This window comes from Aphelocoma coerulescens, chromosome 12 (genome assembly GCF_041296385.1).
Source record: "Aphelocoma coerulescens isolate FSJ_1873_10779 chromosome 12, UR_Acoe_1.0, whole genome shotgun sequence".
Lineage (NCBI taxonomy): Eukaryota > Metazoa > Chordata > Aves > Passeriformes > Corvidae > Aphelocoma > Aphelocoma coerulescens.
In genome coordinates this window covers 21,670,247-21,696,497 of record NC_091026.1, presented here as the reverse complement: position 1 = coordinate 21,696,497, position 26,251 = coordinate 21,670,247, and the positions used below count along the sequence as shown (strand labels likewise).

General features: G+C 41.3%; 1 protein-coding gene across 2 annotated transcripts in view; it reads left to right on the top strand.

The window, feature by feature from the left end:
* Positions 1–26,251, top strand: part of FGD5 (FYVE, RhoGEF and PH domain containing 5) — a 95,386-nt gene that overhangs the window by 27,216 nt on the left and 41,919 nt on the right. For both annotated transcript variants that reach the window (XM_069027981.1, XM_069027980.1), the window contains exons 3-5: positions 10,947–11,076; positions 18,536–18,594; positions 18,704–18,734. In XM_069027981.1, coding sequence (XP_068884082.1) covers positions 10,947–11,076; positions 18,536–18,594; positions 18,704–18,734 — 220 coding nt within the window. The remainder of the gene's footprint in view (positions 1–10,946; positions 11,077–18,535; positions 18,595–18,703; positions 18,735–26,251) is intronic.

Sequence of the window (26,251 nt, the reverse complement as noted above, 5' to 3'; positions counted from 1 at the left end):
GAGTATGGATCTTAGGGCTTGAATGTGAAATGAATAGGCTGATAGGTTTACAATATTTTGTCCCAGAAATGTAAATACCACCTTGAGGCCACATCCAAATGAAAACTCTTTAGTTGAAAATTAGCACCTGGACTTCAGCCTATAAATCCCCCTCATTATGGCTTTTTCCCCATGAAATTTACCTTTGGGGTACACAAGGTTTGCTTTTGTGATCCATTAATAATTCTGAACCTTAATATCATTAGCCCAACAAAATTATCTTTTTGATTTATCGTAAATTGAAGCCAGTACACATGCATGCAATCCCACGTGGGAGCTACTGGTTTGTTCTTTCTTCTTCTGGAGTGTTGGTAGCCCGGGATGCTGTTTGACACCTTATCAGCATCCACTGCTCCTATACCTTTCCCTTAACGCCCCTCTAACTTCAGCACCGTTCTCAGCCTGAGGCATATGTCAAATGGAGGGTTTATGCCAAGTTACTGCCAGACTGATTCTTTAACTGCAGGACAGAAAGTTATAAAGCACTCTGATCTCCTTGCCAGCTGCTACTGAAGGCACTCACATTGCACACTTGGGCACTCTTCTACTGCTGGATCTGACAGACTGATGTTGTTACTGCACTGAAAGTGCCATCTTAAAGCCATACATTACAAGTGTCATTTCCATTTTAGAAATGGCAATTACAAACCAAGGGTGTCCTACTTTTCGTAATACCAGTGTTGAAATTCCACGTTCTGCCCTTATTCTGCTATGTACACAACCAACTGTTGTTCTACTTACGCATGAATGAAATTGAAATCAATAATACTGTAACAATGCTTAGAGATAATTCTCATATTAGGACTCATTATTGTGCAAGGTGCTTGTAACTTCACTTCTAAGAAAGGTACTATTTGCAAGAAATTAGTATTTTGTCTATCATAGCAGACTCAGACTTTGTAAAGTATTAGTGTTGTGTTACTGCTACTTTTCCTAATTTTACAACAAAATACGCTTTTTTTTGAAAAGCAAGGAAAAAAAAACCCCAAAACTGTCATTACCTGCATTGGAAGTATCATTTTCTCTGTCATCTAAAATGCTTTAGGAATACTAATTTTAAGTCTTTTCCCAGTACAACTCTGAACAGCTTAAAAAAAAGGCAATGTTCTCTACTACAAAAACCAAAGCCTCTATCTTCCATCAGTTCTGATGTCTTTTGGAATTAGGTGCCAAGAATTCAGATTTCTGTTAATAAGCAGATCACTAAAAATTCTGGCTGCAACAAATAATGATTGATTCAAGTTTTGTGTTTGTGTTTCACTGACACCATTTCCAAGCTGGCATCCTCCTTTGAGGTTTCACTACTGTTATCACTTACGATTATGTTAAACTGGATATTCTGAAAGGATTATAATGAGTTGGATCCATTTGCTGCTATGATGGTCACATTTGCCAAACTGACACCTAATCACATCTCATCCTGGCTAGATTCCAGAATCAACAGTGCAATTCTGGCTGTACTCTTGAGTTTCAGGACTATATGTGCAAAAGTACAGAGCAACTGCTGTAGTGTACAGACCTAGACACACTAAGGAAGAGGACTTGTAAAGATATTCTGGTTCTGTGTAGCTCACTGTGTAGCTCAATAAGCTCCTTGTGCAGCTATGAAACACATCTGGACCAGATTCTTACCTATATAAAATTTTAAAGCTGTTTATTATGCTTGTAAGACAGAAGAACCATCCACCAACACGGAACATCTCCAGGGGAGCCCTGTGTGTGACAAAGATGCCTTGGTTCTGCTTGGCTCCATTTGTGAAACTCCCATACAATGATTGACACAGACCTTTTTCTGAAGTGTCTATCTGCAATGTTTTTATGAATTCTAATTCTTTAGGCAAGTAGCACTGCTTAAATCTTTCATTATTAGTGTTCTTCTCTAGTGTGTATCTGTCTTTGTGCAGAAATCACCAACTTGGCTGCCTGAAAGCCATTGAGAGCCTGTAACTCAAGAACCCTCACTCCAGCAGACAACAGCAATACTAGCAAGCATGACTGTTAATAGTTCCAGGTAGATTTCTGTATCTCAGCTTAGCCATAAAAATGAAAACATTACTCTGTGTCTTAAGCATGGGCATAATCCTGGGGGTACTCATCCCTTTTCGTCTTAAGGACAAAGTGAAATCCCTTTTAGTTTGCAGTAAACAGGAAGGAGAGAAGTAAAACTGTGCCTCAAGGGAGAGGGACAAAGCAGTTCTGGTTTAGACCCTGGTAGGCATTCACAGTGTCCAAAGCCTTCAGTCTAGCCTGTATTTTAAACAGGACATTGGTCTGGGATTACCCACCTTACACAACTGACTGCCAAAGCACTAAGTGAAGAAACATGCCAAAGATCATAACAAAGAATTTGTAGTAGAGCAGCAGTATCAGCTTTGCTTCCCAGACAGTGGTCTCCCCAGAGAGGTGTACTTCTTATATTCTGAGATGACCATCAGGTGACCAGCTGAAAGCCACTGCTTACTTAGATCTTTTCCTTCTCTTTGTTAATGAAGTTCTAGCTCGTTGGCTTATTCTGTCACTGATTTATAGAGAGGCATAACTCTTACAGAGGGTTCAGAGTGAAATCAGAGGGTATTATTCTGCTCAAAGATCACAAGTATAAATATAAAGTGACTTCACTGAAATTAGGGTGAATCCTCCCCAGTTTTACATCATCACATCTAAAGTCAGACTGTCACTGACATAAGTCATTTTATAGAGGAGGATAGGGCAAAAGTGTTGGGAGGTTTCACACTCAGAGGCCATTTGTACTGTGACTAGGGGTTACTCAGCAAATTATTTTAAACCCATCCTGATAATTACTGGATGTGTTCCTTGTTATCTTCTGTCCCTTGACAAAAATGCAGAATGGAGTTTCAACATAATGCAGATGTATGGTGTGCATGGTCTGGGAGGGAAGAAGAGTTTCACAGCACAATACTTTTGTCACTGCCAAGCACTCAGGTCTTTGTTATGCCCATCTCCTTTGCATTGCAAGGATTCAACACAGCAAAAGATTACCACAGATGGGGAAGGATAGGGTGATGGAGATCAACGGGGCTGGGATTTAGCAAGGGAAAGAAAGAAAAGAGAAGCATAAAAAGACTCTTAAGGAAAACCTCTGCTGGGGCTGTTGGATATAAAAGCTCTGGGGTGTCTGTGAATCTAATGATTTATTGAAAGTAAAAGCTCTGTGGTGGCTGACATGTGATGTAAACAATATGTTCAAAGGAGTCAATAAAGGGTAGAGCTGCCTTTAACAACATATTATGTATTATCAGCTGCCCCATTGTACCTTCTGGCGTGGTGGGGTGCTGGGTGTGGTGCAGCTGAGCGTCAGCCCTCGCTAGTTCATTGCCAGGTCATCTCTGGGGAGGAACTGTTCCCTGTTTACAGGAAATGCAGGACAAGGGCCAGAGGGCCAGGCTGAGCACAAGCTGAGGCCACCACAGCTCACTGCCTCTCCCTCATGCCTGGGAGAGCAGGAAGGGGGCATACCACTTGTCCAAGGCCCAAGGACACTGTGTTTTGTTTTCAGGCACGTCCAGCTCTTACTGCTGATTTGTTTTACCTATTGTTTTAAAGGCACAGGACTGGGGAGGGTAAGGGTGCTCACAGACAGCGGTGCACCCCAAGGTACATCACTGAGCCTAAAGTGTGGATTGGCTACACAGGTGCGTCAAAGCAAAAGCCTCAAAGCCATCCATTCTAGCACATCTGGGACATGGCTAGTTGAAACCTCACTCTCAGGCTTTCTCTTATCCCTTCTCTACTCATAGTGCCCCAGACTGGGCCAGAAGACATTCCCTGAAATGAAGCCCGAACACCTTCGTGCTCCTCACTTCCTGCATTCCGTTCCAAAACTAGACCTGCACCAGCACTGTTGTTCTGTGAGCATCTCCAGTGGTTGAAGCTGGGCAAGTTTTGTCCCTGAAGTTGTCTGGAACAGAGCAAAAGCTTTATGCACCTGACCAAAAATCCTCTTCCCCTCTCTTGTATTCTGCACCACAACAATGCAAGAGCAAAATTCAAATTGAAATGCTTGTGGAATTAGAAAGAGCACCTTTCTGGCCTTGGCAGGCAAACAGCTTATGCCTCAGAGTATGAAATGTGATTATCCCTGTGTTACCTTGCCTTGACAGGCTGTGTATGTTATTAGCAGACATCATGTCTTTCCTGCCCTTTCCAGACTTCAGATACAATATTTGCCTTGATGATCTGGCATAATAGGGAACTGACTGGCTAAACAAATGCTGCACTAATAGGCATCTCCTTTTACTGGCTTTAAATGCATTTGGACTTTAATTTCCTTTAGTAATGAGCCTTCCTTTTGCAGAATGAATTAAAACAATCATTTATGAATGGATGCAATAAAATAAATTATCAGTTTTAATAAAACAGGGTACTTCAGCACCCCATTGCATCTCCCAAATTACTATCGCTGCATTGGGTTAATATGATTTTAATTTTTTACAGTAAGAATGTCACTGTCTGAGAGTTTGAACTAGTAACTACTGGGCTTGGGATTCGAGATAAAGACAGGGATAGGGATACTGCATGCAGAAAAAAGCTGTATTCAATTCTCTTGGCCCAGCAGTGGAGGGTTGGGGTCTTTGAGTGTATCGATTATTTTTCCTTCCCACTGGATGGTGTGAATTTTATATATGTGGGTTTTGCCACATATACCCAGCTGTGTCCAGGTGAGATTCTGGTCTTGCATCCAATACATTATAACTAGTTATGAGCTGAGACTCCTGTGACAGAGGAGTTAAAATGGACACAGGGTAGGGTCTATGGATGGGGAGGTTATGGCAGCAATTTAGTAGTCATTTGTAAATTTAGCATATGTGATCTGAGTTGATGTGTCAAGCTCATCACCACTCAGCTAGACCCAGGGAATATATACTTGTGGAGGATGTACCCTACAGAGAAAGAACAGCTGTTTCTACCTTCTGAGGTAGTTTCTGTAAGCTTGCTTTGCTGACTCAGGTCAAATAACTGCTAGCGCAATCACCAATACACACAGAAAAATATTTAGGGTCATAACTGTCATTTATCTCAGAGCTTTGGTAGATCCAGGTCTAAATGAACTCAACACCACAGCCACTCTCTCCTTAGCAAATATTTGAAAGGATTGTCTTTTAGCAGTCCAGAAACATGGTTTTGTTAATGAATGGATGAAACACCCTAGACAAAAAGACATTCTGTTACCCCACAAGAGGCCGAGCAGAAGTCAGCGCTTACCTCAGAAACCCAGGCAGTTCACTTACTTCCTACTGCCACTATGTGGAAACAGTGAATATGGTGAGCTGTGTGTTGATAATTAATGACAAAAGCACCTTTAATATACTGGTTCCACTGTAGGAATGGGACCAAGGATGTGATTTCTAGCCTCTTCTACTGCTTTCTTCATCTTGTGGTGACATTTTTGGCCAAATAACTGCTATGATCTCCACTTGCAGGCACTTTTGAAACAATAAGAAATTTTCAGAAAATATATAGGGGGCCCTCTGGCCTTCAGCTATATTGGTGGTAATTAATTTGCATAATCCAATTTGCAGTTTGCAACAGGTGCAAAGAAAATAACTATTCTCTCTTTATCTGTCCTGACACTGACTGGGAATATAGAGTGAAAGACCACAGGGAGGCAGCAAGGAGGTAATCCAGGTAGTCCAGGTGTCTGAATGCTGAACAGATACCTGTTAACCAAATGACATCACAATGGTTGAAAGATCAGCACACCCTAAACACTGGTTTTGGAACTCATTAAGCAAGGTGTCCTTTTCTGACCTCTTGAGTTTTATTAGCTGGGATCATCCTTTATGCAGCATATGGAGACAAATTATTAGTTCATTTCAAATATGAAAAAAGCAGAGGCTCCTTAAGTGCTGCACTTGTTCATACCCTTCTTTAGACTGAAATACATTGAAACTTACTTCCAAAAGAAATCAGTTTAGTCCAGGGAAACTAATTCAGGTTGACTGGTGACAATGATTAATGATAAGCCACCCAGTCTCCTTCTCCAGGAACTGCATTTTATAATACAGAAATCCAATTATAGAAGTCCCCTGTCTCTGGACAGACACATGAGAATGATGGAGGTGCTCAGGAGCTGGGATGGGGTAATCTGGATGTCCTCACTGGCCACATCACACTTGTTTTGATCTGAGATGGATTCAGGCACAGGAGTCTCCCACTGGCCTGCTCCCTCCCGTATGATTAACATGGAGGGATTCTCCCCCTCTACTCTGCCCTCCTGAGACTCTATCTGGAGTATCCAGGTCTGGAGTTCTCAGCAAAAGAAAGACATGTACCTGTAAAAGTGGGTCCAGAGGAGGGCAAAAAAATGCTCAGAAGGCTGGAGCACCTCCACTATGGAGACAGGCTGAGAGAGCTGGGGTTGTTCAGTCTGGAGAAGAGAAGGCTCCGAGGAGATCTCATTGTGGCCTTCCAATAATGAAAGGGGGCTTTTAAAAAAGAGTGAGGGTGTCTTTTTACATGGGCAGATAGTGACAGAACAAGGGGGAATGGTTAATGATCTTAAACTAAAAGAGGGGAGATTTAGATTAGACATTAGGAAGAAATTCTTTATCTAGAGAGTGGTGGGTTGCCCAGGGAAGCTGTGAATGTCCCATCCTTGGAAGAACTCAAGGCCAGGTTGGATGAGGCCCTGAGCAACCTAGTCTAGTGGAAGATGTCCCTGCCTGTGACAGGGGGATGGAACAAGATGATATTTAAGGTTCCTTCCAATCCAAACCATGCTATAATTCTGTTCTGTGATTCTGTGATCACTGTGGCACTAAAACCGCATACATCTGAACCCTACACAAATGCTTGCTGCTTCAAGGAGATGCTGTATTGCTCTTGACTGACCAACAAATTTCTAGCACACTTCCACTGTCAGCAGCAGAATCAGTTGCAAGGTAGAAATATGCTGTAACTCTGTCCCAACACACATGATGATACCTTATAGGCACTGGGATGGATCTACTGCACTAGCATTTGAAGGGACATTGCCAGCACATTTTAATAGCCTGACCAGCTCCACTTCAGATGTATAAGGAGCCACTTGGTGGAAAGGATGAATACAGGTATCATAAAGCACAGCTGAGTGGTACCTTGCAGGAAAGAGGACTCCCCTCTTCCCCTCATTATTGCTGCTGGGGCATACACCATGAAGCAGAAGGTGAGATTTATGAGCCTTTCTTTAGGATGCATGAATTAATTAATTGAAAGCAAACTGCAAGCAATCTGATCCTTACTGGTACAGAGGACTTGTATCACACCAGTGGAAGTCACAGGCCTTCCCAAAAGTTTAGGTTTTCGCCAACCCAGATTTTTTTTTTGTTTGGTTTTCCTTGTTTGTCTGTTTGTTTGCTTTGTTTTTTCATGCAGTTGGTGACTCTAAAGGAAGAAACAAGAAATCATTTGGGTGTGTAGCCGAGATGAACATACAGCCAAGAGCATTTGTATTGTTTTGCAAACAAAAATACATGGTCTTCATGGGCCTTTATTACAATAACCTTGGCTGGGTACTTTTGCCACTGTTAAATCACCCACATAAATCCTTACATGTCACTAATGCTGACTGAATAACTTCTAAAAATCTTAAAGAATTGATGTGATCATTGCTGAGGAATGGGGTAGAATTTGCAAGGTCATTTGAAGGATAGATGTGAAAATAAAAGAAGAATTGCACATTCAAGCAAGAGTAAATACAGTATTCGTCAATTTGCAAATCATGTTCTGTGAGCTCTCACACCTGTTGTGTTTCTCCACAGTGCTCTCTCATGCATGTACCATCTGTGCACAAACTTCCCAGTCTGTGTTCTGCAGGGATCGTAGGTACTAGAGACTTTATTTACAAAGTGCTAGTACAATTATTAGTTCAGCTTCCCTCTCCTTGATGGCTTCACTCTCCCCTCAGTCACTGAGGTCACTTGAGGTCAAATGTAAGCATACTATAGGGGCAGGATAACCAGAGAGTCTGTAGACTCCAGAACACTTTTTCAGATGTAGCAATACATGTGAAGAGGTAAAAGTACACAGATAACTAGTAGGGTGCAACCATACAGCTTCTCCCTACTCTGTACCTATCAGCAGCTCTGCTAATTATAATGTAACTGGTGCTAACTAGAAAGACTTTTGCTGCACTGCATCCTCCTGCATTTACTCAGCCAATTAAACGTCAGACTGTCCCAGAAGGCCCATTGCTTCCTTTGTTGTGATGGGTCACTCTTGAAATAACAGGCAATTGCTGAAGGGACAGCAGATAATGTGCCAGCAATCTGTTCTTATCCAGCCAAATCATTGCTACAAGGAAGAGAATTAATTGGGGATTACCGTATCTATTGAGATACTGCAAACTCTTGGACTATTTCTTCCCTTATTCTTCACACTCACACTTTTATTTGCATCTTCCATTGCATTAAAGTTTATTGCTTCCCATAAGCTCAGTTAGCAGTGCTTTCAATGAGCTAAAGAAAAGTATCATTTAGTCATTCCTGGGCACAGTTCAAGCCTTCAAAAAGTAGGAGTGCTAGGAGATCACAGGAGCATAGACATAAAAGATGGATGATGACATGTGAGTTCATTGGATTAAGTGCATGCTGGGTACCAGGAAAGGTGCACTACCCAGGAGCTTCTGTGACAAAATAAAACAGTCGCAGAAGTAAAGACCTGAGTGCTATTGGAGTGGTCAGAGAAGAGGAGAATGGAAATGGTGGCAAATATACCTGTGCCTATCCCAAGTGCAAATGAGATCCATAACATTTTGAGACTTCTCTTTAAACTCAAGCTGGTGCCACTGGGATACAGGTCTACTGCAAACAAAGTCCATTAAATAGTTCAGCAATATTGCAAGTTCTGCTACTGTATGAACCTTTAATAATGCCATTCATAATGATTACAAGACTAATATACTGAGTTATTCTTCCCAAATTATAATGTGTTCTTTTATTAACATAATGCAGTCATTTATCAGAGAGAGAGAGAAAAGGAAGGAATACCTTAATTTCATGGCTTCTGGGACAAACAACTACAAAGTGCAGAAGGACTGTGTGAGTAAGGACTGAGACTGGCTAAATTATTAATCAGCCTCCTGAGCTGTTCCTGTATTTGCCTTGCTCTTGTGCTGAGGTCCCTTTGCTGTTGAAGCTGGACAGGTTTTCAAAAGTGTGGTGGTGCAACCCAAACTGAAAAACTGCAGATAGTACTAATAAGCCAGAGTAGACAATGATGAGGAACAGTGTTACTGCTTGAGCCTTTGCCCAGTCATGACAAATGCACTGGGTGGCCCGTGAGAACTCCTGGACTCTGCACATGAGGGAAAAGCTGCAGGCATAACAGAAAGGCTGACAGCCACACTTGCATGGGAGACACCTGCTTGCAGCTTAGAAATAAATGCAGATATGTAGGGAGTTCCCTTTCTGAAAGGAAATAAGAATCTGGTCAGTGACCTTGGGAGTCTCATCACTGTCTTCTTACTTACATTAGCCCATCTTTGCCCAGCCTTCTGTCACTCTAGTATTGGCTTTGAAGCCTTGGGTTTGTTCACACCTGGGATCTCCAAGTGGAAGATTAAAGAAAAATAAAGAGATGAAGCAGAGCTGTGAAAGGAAGTTAATGTGTCAGAAGTATAAAAATAATATAAACTGAGTAATCCAGGCCCACATTACAGACTGACCTGTCTGGCCAACATGTCTACTGGAAAACATGGAGATGTCAGATTTTGTTTCTCAAGACAAAAGACTTGCCCTGTTGGCTGAACACTGGAACCTTACCCTGGAAATGTAAAAGGCTTGGGGCCACTGTGGTGTATAAGCTGTATATAAACTCCCAGAATGACACTGTGGTCAAAAACCCAAATATGATCCTTGAATGTGAAAACTCAGTAAAGTCAGGTAGGAATAGATGGGTGTTACAGCTGATATACACAGCTTGGTATACATCTTTTGCCTGTGCTGGAATAATGAGTTTTGTGTTGCAGTACCAAGAGCAGTATCAAAAATGGATAGTAGCAAAAGCTGATGCTGAAATGGTTGGTAAATTGAATAATGCTAATGGATAATTGGATGAAGTTCAGAGATTTTAGAATTATTAAATCATAGGTGGCATGACACCAAAATCTTCATCTATTTCATATAGAAGTCAGAATGAAGGGACAACTTGCATACAGCTTGTGAGTACACAGTAACAAAATCTGGAAGACTGCCACCAGGTTTAACAAGATCCAGCAACTGGAATTTGGAGCTAAGCATATACAAATCAGCTTTAGTCATGCTTTGTGGAGGTTTTGAGAACACTGGCAATTTTAATTGAATTTTTTTTTTTTTTAATAAAATGCTGTGAAACCACAGGCCTGTATTGCACTTGCATGTGTTGCACACCAGGTCCAGTACTCTTACTGCACAGCTTTCTCTGGGTCTCTGGCGCTGGATCCATATTCCCTTGAAACAACTCAAGGATTCTGGAATCTGAGTATCTTGTATATCTCGTACTTTAATTGATGCCATTGGTATTACCATTATACTTTTCTCATCCTTTTGATGTTTTCACAGAAAACCCATTGTCACAATATCTAACTTCCATTTTAAAATGTTAGCATGATTTTACTGCATCCGTTTTGAGGGGTTGACTAGGGATGAACAAAGCAGTTCTGGTTGCAGCTAAGCATGAAGTTTTTACTCCAAACTGGGCCAGAACATTGGTCTTTGGGGAAGCTTGAACGAGTTCAGTTAACTTCCCATTGCTCCTTTCAGAGTCTTCTGCTTGCCTAAATGGTTGCCTTTGAACCTAGCAGCCAAAAAAACCCCTGCTTGATAGATCTTGCTTTCCAAGCCTTGCAGTTCTGCAGGGATTCTGTATGTCTGAGCAACTGTGAGTCTTGGAATAACACCATTGAGCTAGTCTGTTCTGTTTTTCTGCAGTGCCTACACTGAGCCCTACAAGGTGTGCCCAGTCTCTGTAACACCAATGGAAGTTGTCACATCAGATGAGGAACAAAAGAGTTCAGAAGATGATGAGAGCAGCCTTGGTAATCCCAGTCTCACCAACAAGGTAAAAAAACCTAAAAATGGTTAATGCATGAAACCTGGAGACAGAAAAGCAATTTGCAGAAGAACCTGGATTCTCAACTCTGCTCTTAGTCTGGTGCTCATTTAGAAATGGCAGAGCCATCAGTCCTTTACTCCCCCACTGCGCTAGGAACAATTTGCCTCTACAGCACGTGGCAAAGGCAAAGAATGTAGTCTGAAGATGGACAGTGGAGGCAACATAAACAGCAAGAAAGGCCTGACTTGAATGTCAGGAAAAATGTCTCACTCCAAAGCATTTAGTTGCAATCTTGAGAATTTAAAATTACATTGAGTGAAAAAAGACAAGGGCGTTATTGGAACCAGTTCTACATTGGCTGGAGTAAACTGTCGAATAGGTCTCTCCCATCTCAAAATTCTCCCATCAAGGGAAAATGCACTTGTGTTAGTATTTATTTTACTGATTTCTGATTAATAAAACAGCTCTTAAACAAATTACAGAGAAGACCATGGAAATGGGACCATAGCTTGGCACCATACAGTGCTTACTTCCAGTAAGCCGACTAAGTGCAGATGTTAAATGGTATCGAGCAGGTTTAGAGACAAATTGACCTTTGTTTTTCACGGGAGGGTGTGTGTGTGTGCATGTGTGCACATACATGTGTGTGTGTCTCTGTTCTTAAAACATAATATGAGCCTAACAATCTACTCCTGGGTGAGATTGTGCAAGCATCCAGAGCATAGCTCATTAGGCATGCATGCAAGAAATGGGTATGTTCTTCTAAAGTTTTCTGATTTGAGCCCCAGGAATTAAGGATGCCTATGAAAATAGCAAATCCTGATTTCCTACACATCTCTCTGCCCTTTCCTTTCGACCTGGTCTCTCAGTGTCAGCTATACGGCTTCCTGATTGTAGATGGCTTTTGTTTGGTCATGAGCATGTGTCAGAGCCTGAAAAAGTCTGTGCAGATGACTCTCGCAGGTAATGGCTAAGTCAGAGTCAGCTCTGTCAAGGAGGAGCATAAGTAGATTGATTCTAGGAAGATAGATCTCTTCAGGCATTTCCAGAATGTGAAGCTTTGTTTAGGGGCAATTATAGAGAGGGGAGCAGAGTTTCCCCCTTACCAGGACACCAGTTCTTGAGAAACACAAAAAGCAACAATGCAGAATGACATTGAAAGGCAAATGAAATTGCTGTTGCTCTAATCTCAGAGTGGGAATAGGTTCCTTTGATTTCTCTTCATGCTGTATCACATTTACCTCTGCCCTGCAGGGTGCTGAGCTGCCTCTGGTACCAGTGAAAAAGACTGTGGTTTGTTCTCCTGGATGACATGAAACAAGTGAAACAGTCACAACTAACCTTTATACTCTTTCCTCTGAGACTTGTGACCTTTTTTTGGTCGTTTGTTGTTTGCACGTTGTTTTGGAAAGGGAAAAGCCTTTAAATTTCTGATTTTCCCTGTTAAGTGAAAAACATTTTTGCCTTTCAGTTAATTTCCTACTAGTTAGCTGACAAACCACCAGCATTTCTAGAGCATGCCCTAGTGTCTTACCTAAGACAGTTAGGTTTCTCAGAATCTCTTAGTTGTGATGCTAGTTGCGAAGTGACAACACAATTGTGACTTGATTTCATGAGGGAAATGCATGCAATCATTGTGCACTTGGAAGCAAATTCAAGACTGCTAAAACCAATTTTATGCCATTTTTTGTAGGATTTTACTCAAGACGCTAAGAAATGATGCTTTTCTAAATGTCTCCCTTATCACATGTCATGCATTTTAAGTGTTCTGCTGTGCTGGTGTAACCACACTGGATAGCTGTCAAAGAAGGCAGCATTTAGAGAGAGCAACCATGTGCTTCAGAGTCTAACTGGAGGTATTCCTCCCACTCTTGAGGAGAACACAAACTAAATGCTTGCACATAGCTGACAGAGAACATCAGAACAGGTCTGGTTGCTTGGTTGGCCTTTGCTTCTCAAGCTAACAGTCAGCAAGGGTCACAGTACCCAGTGCCAGACTTCCACAAGCTCTTGGGGAGCTGCCTTAAAACAGCTTCATTTGACAACAGGCCATCTTTCCAAGCTGACTAATGAACCAGTGAGTGATCTTGTCTCAGAAAGCACTGGTATCCTTACAGAGGAATGTTTTTCCTACTCTACTGCTCCTGTCTTTGTTTATTATCTTCTCACACCAATCTTCCATGAGCCAAGGGAATGCTACCTACCCTAACAAAACCTGCCTCTATAATGACAAAGTGTACAGAACTTGTCCAGCTCCCCCATGAAGTGATACATCCCTTGGAGAAAACTCTTCAGGACAACATGGAGCAGCTATACAACATGAAAGAGTTCAGATGCACTGTCACTTGGAGACAATTGGGAGAGATATGTTGGTCTGGATGCAAAAATAGTGCTGTGGATTTCAAAATGAGCTAATCTTGCCAAAACAGCCATTTAGGGCTGGCTAAGACCCGAATTTAGATTTCCAAAAGACACACATGCATACACTAAAAACAAAACAAAAAAAATACCAAACCAAACCAAACCAAACCAAAAAAACCTTCTGGGGTTTGTTGGTTTGATTTCCTTTTCTCTCCTTCTCAGGGAAACTTGGTTTAAATAAAGGCATGAAACAGCCTAAATGATAAAACTTCCTCCCTGTGTCCAGATATATGAATTTCATTTTGCATTGAGATGGATTCTACCTGCTGTCTTTCATTGACATGAATGAATTCCTGTACCAAAATGCAAGCAGCATGTTTTGGTTTTGCTCACCTGCTTTCTCCCAGCTTGTTTGCTGGTGATTCACAAAACTTCCAGTTTGAAGCACATTTTTTCCTCTGATGTTTCTTTTTAAGGCTCAGTTTTACATATATATAATATCAAAATCTAGCTTTGTACTCACGTTCCTGGTATTGTTTCAACAGCTTGTCTCCTTTGAATTCCTGCTCTCCTAGGGACCAGATTCACATACATGTGGAGAAATTTTCAGGGGCTGCTGGAACCCCTGCACTGTAAACAATCTGAAATATAGCCAATAATACCTCTTGAGGTATCTTTTTACATTATCAGCTTTCTTTGAAGGAGCAAACAGAGGGGCTTTCATCTCTGTTACAGGAATTATAGAGTAAATGAGCTTAATAGTTTGGATTTGACTAGACACCGACTTTACACAGAGTTCCCTTTGTCAGAACTTAGTTTTTGTAGCAGTCTCAGAATTTCCAGCTTAAAAAAGATCAGAAATAGAGACAACATAATCTTGAAAGTGTACTTTTGAGAAGCGCAGCTCCATGCTTTGAAATGGACTAAAATCAATACATACTGGTAGGTTTCACCTATTTCTAGTTATGATCTGAGTTTATGAATTGCCTTGGTAGTTTGAGGAAGATGCTGCATATGCTAGATAATCAGCTACCCCGCCATATCTCGGGCCTCTCACTTTACTGTCAGAATCTTGAAGCAAAAGTCTTCAGACAGTTCCTTTCTTGTAGGTACTTTTTTAGGACTCGGTCTCCTGTGCAGTTGATAACCTTTGTCACCAGCCTCATAAAACCCCCAGTTGTTATAAAACTGACAGAATCCCTGAGACAATTCTAACCCTTGGCTTACTGAAGATAAGGACCCAGCAAGGAGGAGTGATTTTATGATACACCCAGAGAAGAGAAAAAAAAACATCTTTTGCAGAATAGTGGTCAAACTTGCAGGCAAGGCAGAAACCTAGGTTCTTGTCTTTAGGTTCATTGTAGGACAATCAAGTCTTTAAAGGAATTCACTGAGATGATAGTATGGGGAATGCATCTGCCTTCCTACTACATTACTACTACCACTGCATTAACAGCTCTACCTGGGGAAGTAGGTTAGGGTTGGGAAAGGGCAAACACATGTGGGACAAATGACAGCAGAGGCCTCAGGGTGGTCTGAACAGTTTCTGAGGAAATACACAGAGATGAAGCACAGGTTGGGAATCAGTGGGGATGGGTAAGGGGCAGGAACCCACCTACCAATTTAAGAATTCATTTTACTGGCATCTTGCAGAGAGCCATACATGTGGTCCTGTAACGACACTATAAAGCATCATGCCTTGGAGTGGGCTTCAGGAGCTATTTCCATCACGCTGCTTGATTCAGACAGTGTCACACAAATGCTAAAGATGTATGATATATGCTGACCAAACAAAGCAACAGGCTTAAAAATAACCCCAGTAGTCAATGGAAGGCATTTAGACTGCAACCATTTGCACGATTTGCCCCACGGCGATAAGAGGCTGTCTCCCTTTACAGGGTGCCTTTGGAAGGAAAAAGCAGTAGTTGGACAAATGGGTGCTAGAAATACTGAAGCAACATCAGCTATTTTAAGAACTCTGTTATAGTATTAAAGATATATAGCAAAATACATTAAGCCACTAGGCAAAGGAACAATTAAGAATGTTCCTTTAACCTGGTCTGTAAACACAGGAAGGAGAGCTGAAGGGAATCTCAGAAGAATAATAAGAATAAAAGAATGTGATTAATCTGTGTGAATACCTCTAAGAATTATAGTCTTTAAAGTACTCAGGAAATAAATTTAATACAAATCCTAGAACAAGTAATAAAGCCATAGCTGGAACATATAGACGTTTCTTCCATCCAGAACATGTATCTGTTTGCCAGTTAACTGTATGGGAAATCTAAAAGTAAACCAATCTGTATGCAAATACCGTTGAGTTTAGTCTAAAATCAGTAATATGTTACAAGGAACTGTATGAAGACAGCATATGAGGGATGTGATCTTACCCTGGTGGCAAAATGTGAAAGTCTATAGCAACGTGAATAGCATATAGCCAGAGAAAAATGGTATAAAAGAGAGGGAATTCAGATCAGATGTGTCTGAATTTTATGCCAGTGAAAACCCAAAGCATTCGGGTTAGTCACTTGGGACTTCTGGTTTAACATATCTAATTCTAGCCAGACTGGTGGTGTGCTGGAGGAATGAAGGGGAACTTCCTACAGACATAATCCCTAATGCTGTTCCTATGAAAAGGCAGCACTGGAGGTAAGATGCTCCACCCTTCTCCCAAGTATCATAATAAAAGACAGTGGACAAAAAGGGGGCCAGCCACCCCATATGGCAGATGGAGAAGAGCTGCATTGCACACAAACAGGGAACACTAAGCAGAGTCTCAAAGGTCTCACAAGCAGGGCAGCTACTGACTCAACAGTACATGAGAATGCCTTTGCTGCTCCTTACACATTTCCACTGGGTGGGCTTGGTGTCCAGATTCCAGTAATCATTCTGTTTTGCAAACCTCTAACATATTAAAATATGCACTCATGCACAGACACAAAACTGAAATATGCTGGAGTTGGGAATTACAGATTTGTGTGCCTTGAGGAAGCACCTAATTCAGATGCCTTTCAAGGGACAGCTCTTGATCTATGTAATTACACAGATCCTCCAGGACAGCTGCAATCTAGCTCTTCAAGGGTGGGATCTGGAAGACAGATGTGGACGGCTTTTCCTTCTCTCTCACTGATTCACAGAGCTAACCTGAAAAAGTGATTTGTTCTTGTAATGCTTCTGTTTACCATTGGCACTACTGGGAACTGCTACATAGTGCATAATAATTACAAAAGGGGCATTATGAAGTCACTCAGGGACTGAAGCTTATAAAACTGCTATAAGCCTCTGATTGTGACAGTAGCACTCTTGTCTGGGTACCATCAAGCTACAGTACACCTACTCTGAGCTATCTCTGAAATATGACACACAGAGTAAAATGCATGAGGAGATGCAGTTTGTCCACGCTAGCATGGCAAGTTAGTGGCACACACAGTGATGGAGCTTCTGCTCCCATGTCTTCACTAGTTGCCCTGCTTTGAAATCCAGAGGGTACTTACTCCAAAAGAGTACTCCAGAGAAGCGACTTGCACAATACTAATGCTTCTGGTTTAGGAAATTGTTCTGTGATCTACTTGTGCTGCTCTTAGGCCAAACAACTCCATTCTAGCCCCATGCTAGTTGCTGGGGGAAACTTTGCTCCCAGCCCCACAATTTTTTTAAGCTGGATCAGGAGACCAGTCTGGTTCTGATCAAGGTCATGCAAACAGCTGGGTCAGCACAACTGAGAGCTGGCACTATGCTCAGAAGGGAGGGACTGGCACTGTCACCAAAGTGCCATCAATCTTTATGATTAATATGTCTTAGCCAAAATTCAGGGACCTCAGTGTCCCATGGCCTGTCTAGAGCAAGTCTGAGAGTGTCTCTAGCCATTGTCTGTCTTGTGTCATTTAACTGCTACTTGTTTAACTGGGAAATGAACTCTGAGACAGACAACAGTGTGTGTAGACAGACTTCTGGGAACAGGGAGTAGAGTGGGTGCAGGTCCCTCAACTATTCACTTTCTGAAACAAAGTTCAAGTGATTATTATAACACTGCAAAGCTGCCAGCATTTTAGAAATCTTTACTCCCTGCAGCCATTCACCTGCCTAGTCCTGTAGTATAGCTCTCTCCCAGTTCCCTCTTCAGAAGCTCCCCTCCGGGCCCTGCTCCAAGCCTTTGCTTAGCAGATGGAGGCCATGGCAGCCATGTAGGGACCCCTGACTTTGTGCTTCACTGAGTCTTCTTACTAGCATACTTGGTCTGGCAAGCAATGTCACAAACACTTGATACTGTGCTCATTTCCCCAGAGTCCATTTTAGGTCACTGAGGGCTGCTTTTCTTTACAACTACTATTCCACTATTTTAGCTCCCTACTTCGTCACTGCTGAAAAAGTCAAACTTTTCCCAGTACATTCCTTTCAGTACATATTTCTATGCTTTGGTCATCTCTTACTGTAAGGACGAGTCACAAAGTAGGAGCAAAATACCCTATTAGCCACTTGCACCTCAGAGCCTGCAGTTTGCTTCTTTCACAGTTATCTGTGTCTTCCAAGATGCCTGCCAGTTAAGTAGATGCCTCTGAGATTTGAAACAATGTTGTCTGGTGAAGTACTGAACTAATTCTGGAGATATTTATGCTCATTAAGTTTAGACACTTTGTTTAGTACACAATAAAGCCCTTTGCCCCATTAGCTTCCACAGGTCTCACTGACAGCAGTCAGAACAGTCTGGAATATGACCATTTTGATAAAGAACTCCATTCTCCACATAGTATATCCTCAACAGCTGTGAAGCTAGCCTGTTCAAAGCTAAGCACTTTCTGCTTCTTGGACAAATTTTGGACCTGTAAAAATCCACAAAAAATTTCACTCCTCCTTCAATAACAAGACATTTTTCAAACTTGCCATCTGTATTAGCAGCTATTATATTGTACTGTATTACTAGTATTTGAACTGGGGAAACAGCCTGTCATGGAAAGTCCAGGATGCCAGACACTGAACAACAAAGAATAAAAGTCTGGTCACTATTTTTACTATAGAAATATGTCGGTTCAAAGTGCTCTCTAATAGTGCTTTACTTTGTGGAATGAGATGTCTCTTAATCGCCTCTGACTTCTTCTGTTGACAGAAAGAAGGCCAGTCCAGAGCTTACCTCATTGCCCAGGAGCTGATGTCTTCAGAAAAAGTGTGAGTTTGTTTTTACAACCTACCTGTTGCTCTTCTAAAATTGAAGTGTGCAGTCCACCCTTCAGTATTCATTTGATGGCAATTAATTAAAGTTTGTCTCTCTCTGCAGATATGTGGAAATGCTCCAGTTGTTATGTATGGTAAGTAAATAATTTTAATCACTGAAACCTAAATACCCTTTTATTTAGCTGCAATTTAAGAGACATAAAAGCACTGAAGGGATTTAAGTGAATTTGAGGAGGAATGGCTTACTGTGAACCAATCAAATCTATTATTTCTCATCTAGAGGGAAAAGCGTTGGCCAACAGTGCTCGTTGGGGCTGAGACTGGTGTAAGATGCAGACTAAGCCTAGTGCAGAGAAGGAGATGGTGATAAACGGGTGAACTCTCTCTCTTCAGAGTGAGACAGATGGGAACAGAGCTATGAAGCATGGGAATTTGGTTTCAATGGACTCACTCTGCTTCCATTTAAGCTTCTTGTTTTCTCATAATGCAGTACTGGCAATAGCCACTGTGCTCTGGAGATCCACAGTGTCACAGTGTCTTGGTTTAAGACAATTTAAGAGGTGGACACTCTAAAATGAGCTACCTCCCCGTTAGTTTTAACAAATCCCTTTCCACCAATAAAGAGAAAGGAACAAGAGTAGATGTGAGTGAAAAAAACAACAGTCTATAAAAAAATGAAACATCAACAGGCAAAAAATAACAGTAATACTCACTAGTTACAAAGTTGCTGAGATCTCAGGGACTCCCTGGGAACAAAGATAAACTCAAAAGGGCAGAGTAACCCCTCTCCCAAGATGGCACCCTCGGCAGACAAAGGAAAAATGGCTGCCTTGCCTATGCTGTTACTGGGTTAGGAAAATGCTTCAGGACTTTCCCCATCCCTTCCCTTTTCTGCTTCCTCTGGTAAATCCCCATGTAGTGAAATTTGTTTCCCTGCCTGCCCATCCCAATGGAGTAAAGGGATCTTACAAATGTTTTGCATGTTCTCATTATTTCCCTAATTATGAACGTAATTAAGGAAAAGAAAAAGAGAAAAAAAAAAGAGAAGTTAATATGTCAAATGAAAGTAGGAAATGGGCCTAAAGTAAACCCTTGAATGAATGCACTGGCATGCAAGTTAAGCCACTTACAGGTTGTGAAATGTCAGAATAACTGTAATCATGCACTGTGACTTTCCCTGTCCCAATTCCCATTGTCCTGGGTTAGAAAGTTTAATAAAATCTCATCAATTTTAGAATTGGGAGGAGCTATCAGATGCATGAAGTTTAAGAAGGGCAAAATCACAATTTTGATTAATGATTTCCTTATACAGTGGAAAAGTTCTTATGCTTCTTGACCCATACACTCCTTTAGGGGGTACAGGAGGCTTTTCTTCAGCATAGCCAACAAGCAAGTTTCTCAAACAAGATTTAATTATTTGTATGAGTTGGCTTTCTAACTGGTGAGGATGTATGAATGGAACCTGGGTTAGAGGATGAAGGAGAAGAGAGAAACAGGCAGCCTGTTTTCACACTTGTCTGCTAGTTCAGGCACTCCTTGGTTTAGAAGAGGTCAAAAATCTTTATGGGAACAGGCTCAGAGGGTATGTTCCTGTGTTTCATTGATTGCCTTTTGCCCTGGCATACCCCATCTCTACTGCTATAGGCTGACATCTGTATGATACCTACCTACTGCAGTGGCATTCAGAAATAATCTGCAGGTTTCTCTGTTGCAGTCATGTTCAATCCAAAAAGCTACAGCCACAACACTGTCACTTTTCCCACCCCAACTGCTGTTGGATCTTTATATTCACCTGTTGTCCAGTGCATTGTTCAGAATAACCAAACAAACCATTACCAATTTTACAACATGTAAGTCCCTTAGAATGTAGGTGTAATATTGCCTAACCAAGGCAATATTTTCAATACGTAACACTAAAAGTTACAATATCTAACTGCTCCTTTTTCCGTATTTGAATAGTTTTAGGAATACTCACATGAGCAAAAAATCATTCTTTGCTGTGCACTTGCTGTTGACACAAGTTCCACTGGCAGATTTCAGAAACAACCACAAGTGACCACAGCCACCAAATTGCCCTCAAGGTACAACACACCACTCATGGCCAGTTAGGCCCAAAGGCTTCCTTGACAGCATTCCTCAACCCAGGCATACGTTTCTCTCTGTTTCCCATCACCAACTTTCTCAAAAAACAGTTTCTAAATGCTTATCAAGTCTCAAGTTTCATCTTCTCATGTAAACCCACATATTGGTAAGAAAGGCAAATAACTAAACCACACCCTAGCTGCTTTCAGAAAGGAAAAAAAGGCTTTTCTTAGGCCTGCAGCAAGAGCAATTTCCCATCTCATTTCCAGGCTTGGCTCGTGCTGCTGTTCATTCAGCATAACAGAATCTGTTTGGCCTTTCAGTGGAGACTTTAATAAACTGATTGATTGCCAAAATGATGACATTTCCACACACCCACTCTGCTATTGAACTGAAAGACTGGAAACATTGCGTTAGCTCACAAACTTGGTATCAGTTGGTGAGGTAGTAGCGATAATAATCTAAAAGGTTAGCTGTTACTTGCCCTACTCAAAGGTAATGCAATTCTCTGGAGCAGTGAGTTAAGAACTCATTCTGGTCTGAGCAGATGGAACTGGCAGGGCCTTTTAGTCCCAGTCCATGATCTCTTGCTACTCACAGTTTTTCCAAAGTTGATTAGGCTTTGAATTTCCTTCAGGATCATTTAATCTTCAAGCTTTGTCATTCTGTCTCCTATTTTTCTTTCCCAGCAATGCAGGCTGCACTTGACATCCTTTTCTTAGTGCTTGTTCCTTAACAAAATGCTGCAGGTGGCTTTCTCAGCCTAAAATTTCCCACATCACCAAGATGGTTTATTTGCTTCCTTTCAGCCAGTCTGTTTCAAATGGCTTTACAAAATATACACAAATCAAACTTAAGTGTGACTCAGACTGCTTCAGGATCCCTGTCTGTATGGGATCAAGCATTTGCTTGATAGTGTATCACGGTCATGTTTATTTTGCCTTTCCTTTTTGATAGTGGACCTTTGGCTTTTGTACATAAAATCATCTTCTTTGCGTGCGTATAAACCCCTTTGAAGTAGTTATTACTTTGCTCCAAGAGATTTATTGAATTAAGGACAACTCTGCACTGAAAAGACATCAGCCACAACACCTCCTTCTAAAACGAAAGTTGATCCTGTTTCCTGGTCTGCATTTTCCTCATAACAATGGACCACAACTCTTAGAAACAAAGAGACCCAGATTCATGCTTCCTAAGCATTTGGAGACATGGATATGAATATGATAAGAACAGATATGTGCTGGTTCTCCAGCCTCCAGAGCAGTTTGGAATTCGACCATGCACTAGACATCCCAATGCTTATGACTGAAAAATAAATCTTAGGAAGTAAAAAAGAACAAAATCATCTTAGTGCTCAAGCCTCTAACTTGAGATTAAACCTCATTGATTAAACTCTAGTTTCAAAATTCTTGTTGGAAGCACATTCTCAAGAACAAAAAATAACTGCCCAATTTAGGAACCACTGCTACATGTTAGACAAAACAGAATTCCATCTTTCTAATTATTTACACTTCCAGTGAATGATTTGCTGAGCCTTTTTTACTACTGTGAATATCTTGGATGATGTTCAAAGTTCTGCTGGACCAATCAAGTAATTACTTTCCTAATTAAATGTTTTAGTGAATGCAATGTGCTGGCTAAACGAAGAGCTAGCTTGCTGTTAGGCCCTCTGAAGCTCTTATAAAAGCCTAAGGACACACTGTTACAAAAGAATAGCCTGCCCTCACTTACACTAGGCTGAATTTTTTCTCATTTATTTATTCATTGTTGCGTTCATCGGCAGTGGGAAAATAGCTATGTATTGGCCAGGGAGCTCCCACAGTGGGAATGTTGAGCCAAAACAGTTTTCAGATAATCTGTATATCTCTTAAAAGGAGAAGGAAGCCACACCAGCACATCTAGCATCAGGACAACCCCCTGGTAGCAAGGCACGCTGATACAGTATTCTCAGTGCATACTGTACAGTCTGCTGGTTCTGAAATTCATTTGCAGTGTTTTGGATGAATGTGTGTATTTGGCTGCATGTGAGCGTGTGCTGAGGTCAGGGTTCCTGACCTGGATTGTACCCTGCATGGCAGGATTAGACACTAACGTGGCTGCTGTGGTAGCATTTTCTGCTGTTCATCTGGCGTTGTTTCTGCTGAGTCCAGTAGTGAGAAATTTGAGATCACTGTTTCGTACAGATCAGGGGTCATTCAGTCTGCTGTAGGAGATGTGCCACTTTTTAATTCAGGAGTGCCACTTTCACTTTCATCATTAGGAGAGGGGCTGCTGACTATGATCCAGATATCTCCAAGAACTACCATGAGTCAGACTTGGTTCACAGGATACTGTACAGCACCTCATGTCTGCACTTGGCTTTAATATAGAAGCTCTCTTCTCTCCCTTTGAACTCTTCACCCTCCCCTCAGGTATAATGCCTAGATGTCCAAAAGAGCTTTGGATTCTGCAATATGCAGAATCTATTGAATCCACCTTCATTCTAAAAGTGAGAGTGGTTATAAAATTCTGCATCATTTTATGCAATTAGTGTAGACTTGTATAATTTGGGCTGCAACAAGATTTCCTGTTGTCCTCCCTGGCCCTCTCACACAGTGTCAAATATGATCACTTCCCGTTAGTATCAGTCCATTAAAATACCAGCCTGACTAGGGAAGCAATTGCAATTCTAGATATACATGTGAAATTATTTTGTATGCATGTATGTTAATATATGTATGTACCTTGCTGAAAAGCATAAAAGTCTGGATGCCAGGTGGGTGTTGTAGTGTGAACAAGGTAAACATGCTGTGTGCAGATATGATTTCTGTAGCTGAAGTGCTAGTATCCCCACGGGAAGACCAAGGCAGAAAAATGGCCATGGTTTTCCACTAATGCATCTGCTCTGTAAATTCACTACCTTTTTAATTTTTTCTCAGTGTTGCTCCTAATGGAAACTCACACATCTATTTTGAAAATTGTAGAAACATCCCAGGGGAATTTATTCACGCATCAAACCTTTCCCTTTTCCTTAATACAGAGTAGAGATATATGCAGAGAAGCTGATTCAGCTATGACAGCAATAGAGGTCAGACCTCTGCCTGGTATGAATTTACATCATTTTTCTCTGGCAAGGAACTGCAAGAACAGCAGATTATTAACTTCTTCAAAGCATTGCATCGGGTCCTTTTGAGCTAAGACTTCTTTACCTTGTTACCAACAACATGAAGCTAATTCAAAATCTGGGAAGCAGTTCAGCTCTATTCTGCTTTGTAGACGCTTTGTTCCTCCCAATGAGATAATGCAATAAAGAGCAGGTTGAGACTTTGTTTTCAAGATCTGGAAGCAAGATCACCCATATTCCTTAGACTGCAGGCATTCAGAGCTTTTCTAATTCAGCCACAATCTAGCAATTTTGTCATTCTAGTCTAATGTGCACTTTTTGTTCACAGAAATACTATTTGTTTCAGATATTTCTCTTGGCCTGTTAAAAGAGTGGCTTTGCTCTACAATCACCATTTTCTACTAGAACGTCACAGTTTCTAGCTCAAATGCAGGCCTGATGCTAGAACACAATGCTGCGAGCCAGTGAGAAGGAACCTCAATTCCCACCTGCAGAGCAACTGCTGCTCAAACCACAGGACTAAAAATTACTATTGGCAAAGCCAATATTAATGGTGATGTATCCCCTTCTCCTTCTGTTCTCCTGCCATTGTGGTCAATATGCAAGAACTAGGATTTCCATTATGACTGGATTAGAATTGTCTGTACTACTGCTTTAGAAGATGAAAAATAAGAAACCCAAGGAAATCTAGCAACTGATAAGCATTTCTTGAACAATCTCAAGAGGTTTTCTTTCAAATAGAGCTATCAGTTTAACTATACCTGTAAGTCAAAATCCCGACTTTCTCTTCTCCAGCGTCCTCACCTTTCTAATATTAAGAGGTGCTTTCAACCCACTGCAGGTGGTAGATCCATCAGCTTTTTACAGTAAAGGTAGAAATTAACTTCATTCCTATCACTTCCTGACTACCTCTACTAGACTGGTTGCAGTAGTCCACAGTTCCCAGGGATTCATTCATCTCCATTTGATGAATTGATCTAATTTGGCCTACTCTGTTATATACAGAAAAAGGAAACCAACATTCTGAATCCAGAATGAATTACTGCATTCCAAGTTATTTTCAAGTAGAAGCTGAAGAACAGGAATCACCCAACATAGCATATACTTATATGTAGGTATATATGTACAGAGAGGCAGTTTTTTCTCCTGGGTGAACTACTTGCCTGAAGCAGTGGTTTAGCTGACAAGAGACTGGCTTTCCTTCCTTTCACTAGGGTCCTGCAAGGTTAAAGGTTCTCATTTGACTCATGTAGCTAATAAAGGCTAACTAGCAGCAGGGCTGAACTGCAGAAAGGATAACAGTATGTATGGGATGTATCCATCTTGCGAAATGTCTGTTGACACGTATCCAGGATTGTTACAGTTGAAATTTGCAGCTGGACTCTAAAGCCCATTCACTCCCATTGTTGGAGAGATATGATACACAAACTAACTGTTTCTGCATCTGTTCACAAAATCCTGGAAGCTAAACCCAGAACTAACTCTTGTCCCATTAACTACACCTCTTGCCCTTCTATTAGAATATCACATTTCATCTAGATATTGAATCCTGTACAGAACTTTCTTGATAATTGCTCCACCAAAAACCTCTGGTCACTGGCATTGCTGACTTCTTTGAAAGAGTACCTGGAGATAACTACCTGCTACAAAAGTATCAAGGTTGGTGATTCCAGGTAAATTCGGCTACCTTTCTGTAGCCTGGAGCCACGTACATAATTTTTTTTCCCCCAAACCTCACCTGTAATCACTGTTTCCTCTTAGCATCAGCAAGCACTCCCAGCATCCTGCTGTGAGGCTCATAACCTCACAGAGGGTGTCAGATTCTCTTCCAAGAGCCAAACAGATGACAATTACACAGAGCTCCACATAAACCATAAGATCTTGTTGAAACCCTGCATTCCTCCTTGTCTCATACTCTTATAACAAGCTCCAGGTTACAGTTCCCATTTACAGCAGAGAACGGAATTCTTCAGAGGCATTCCTGGAGGGAAAAAAAAATGTAACTTGTGTGTATTAGTGATGTGCACAAACAAGAGAAGAAAAAAACCCCAAATCCAACAACCTTTGTGGTTGTGGGGTTTGATCCTCTTTGTTTCACTTCATTATTTGTAGGGTTTATATCAGGGATGTTAAGGGTGTGGCCATTGGATGGATATAAAGGGCTTATTTACGGGTGCCCAAAATGTAATGAAAATGTTTATGTTTCAGAAATGTATTTTTATAGCTGAGTTGCTAACCCTCTATGTCACCTACCCAGCTTGGGTTATGCTTTCCCATGCACATGCAGGTATAGGCATAAGACTGGTGCGAGATCTGTAGGCTCACCCACCCCTGGATGAGATTGAGCTTTGCAGCTACCACACCAGAGCCTTGAACCAAACAACTTCAGTTCATGAAGCTGTTCTAAGAAAGCTTTGGTCCATCAGGGAATTATATGGACTCAGTGTTTAATACCTCCTCCACTTA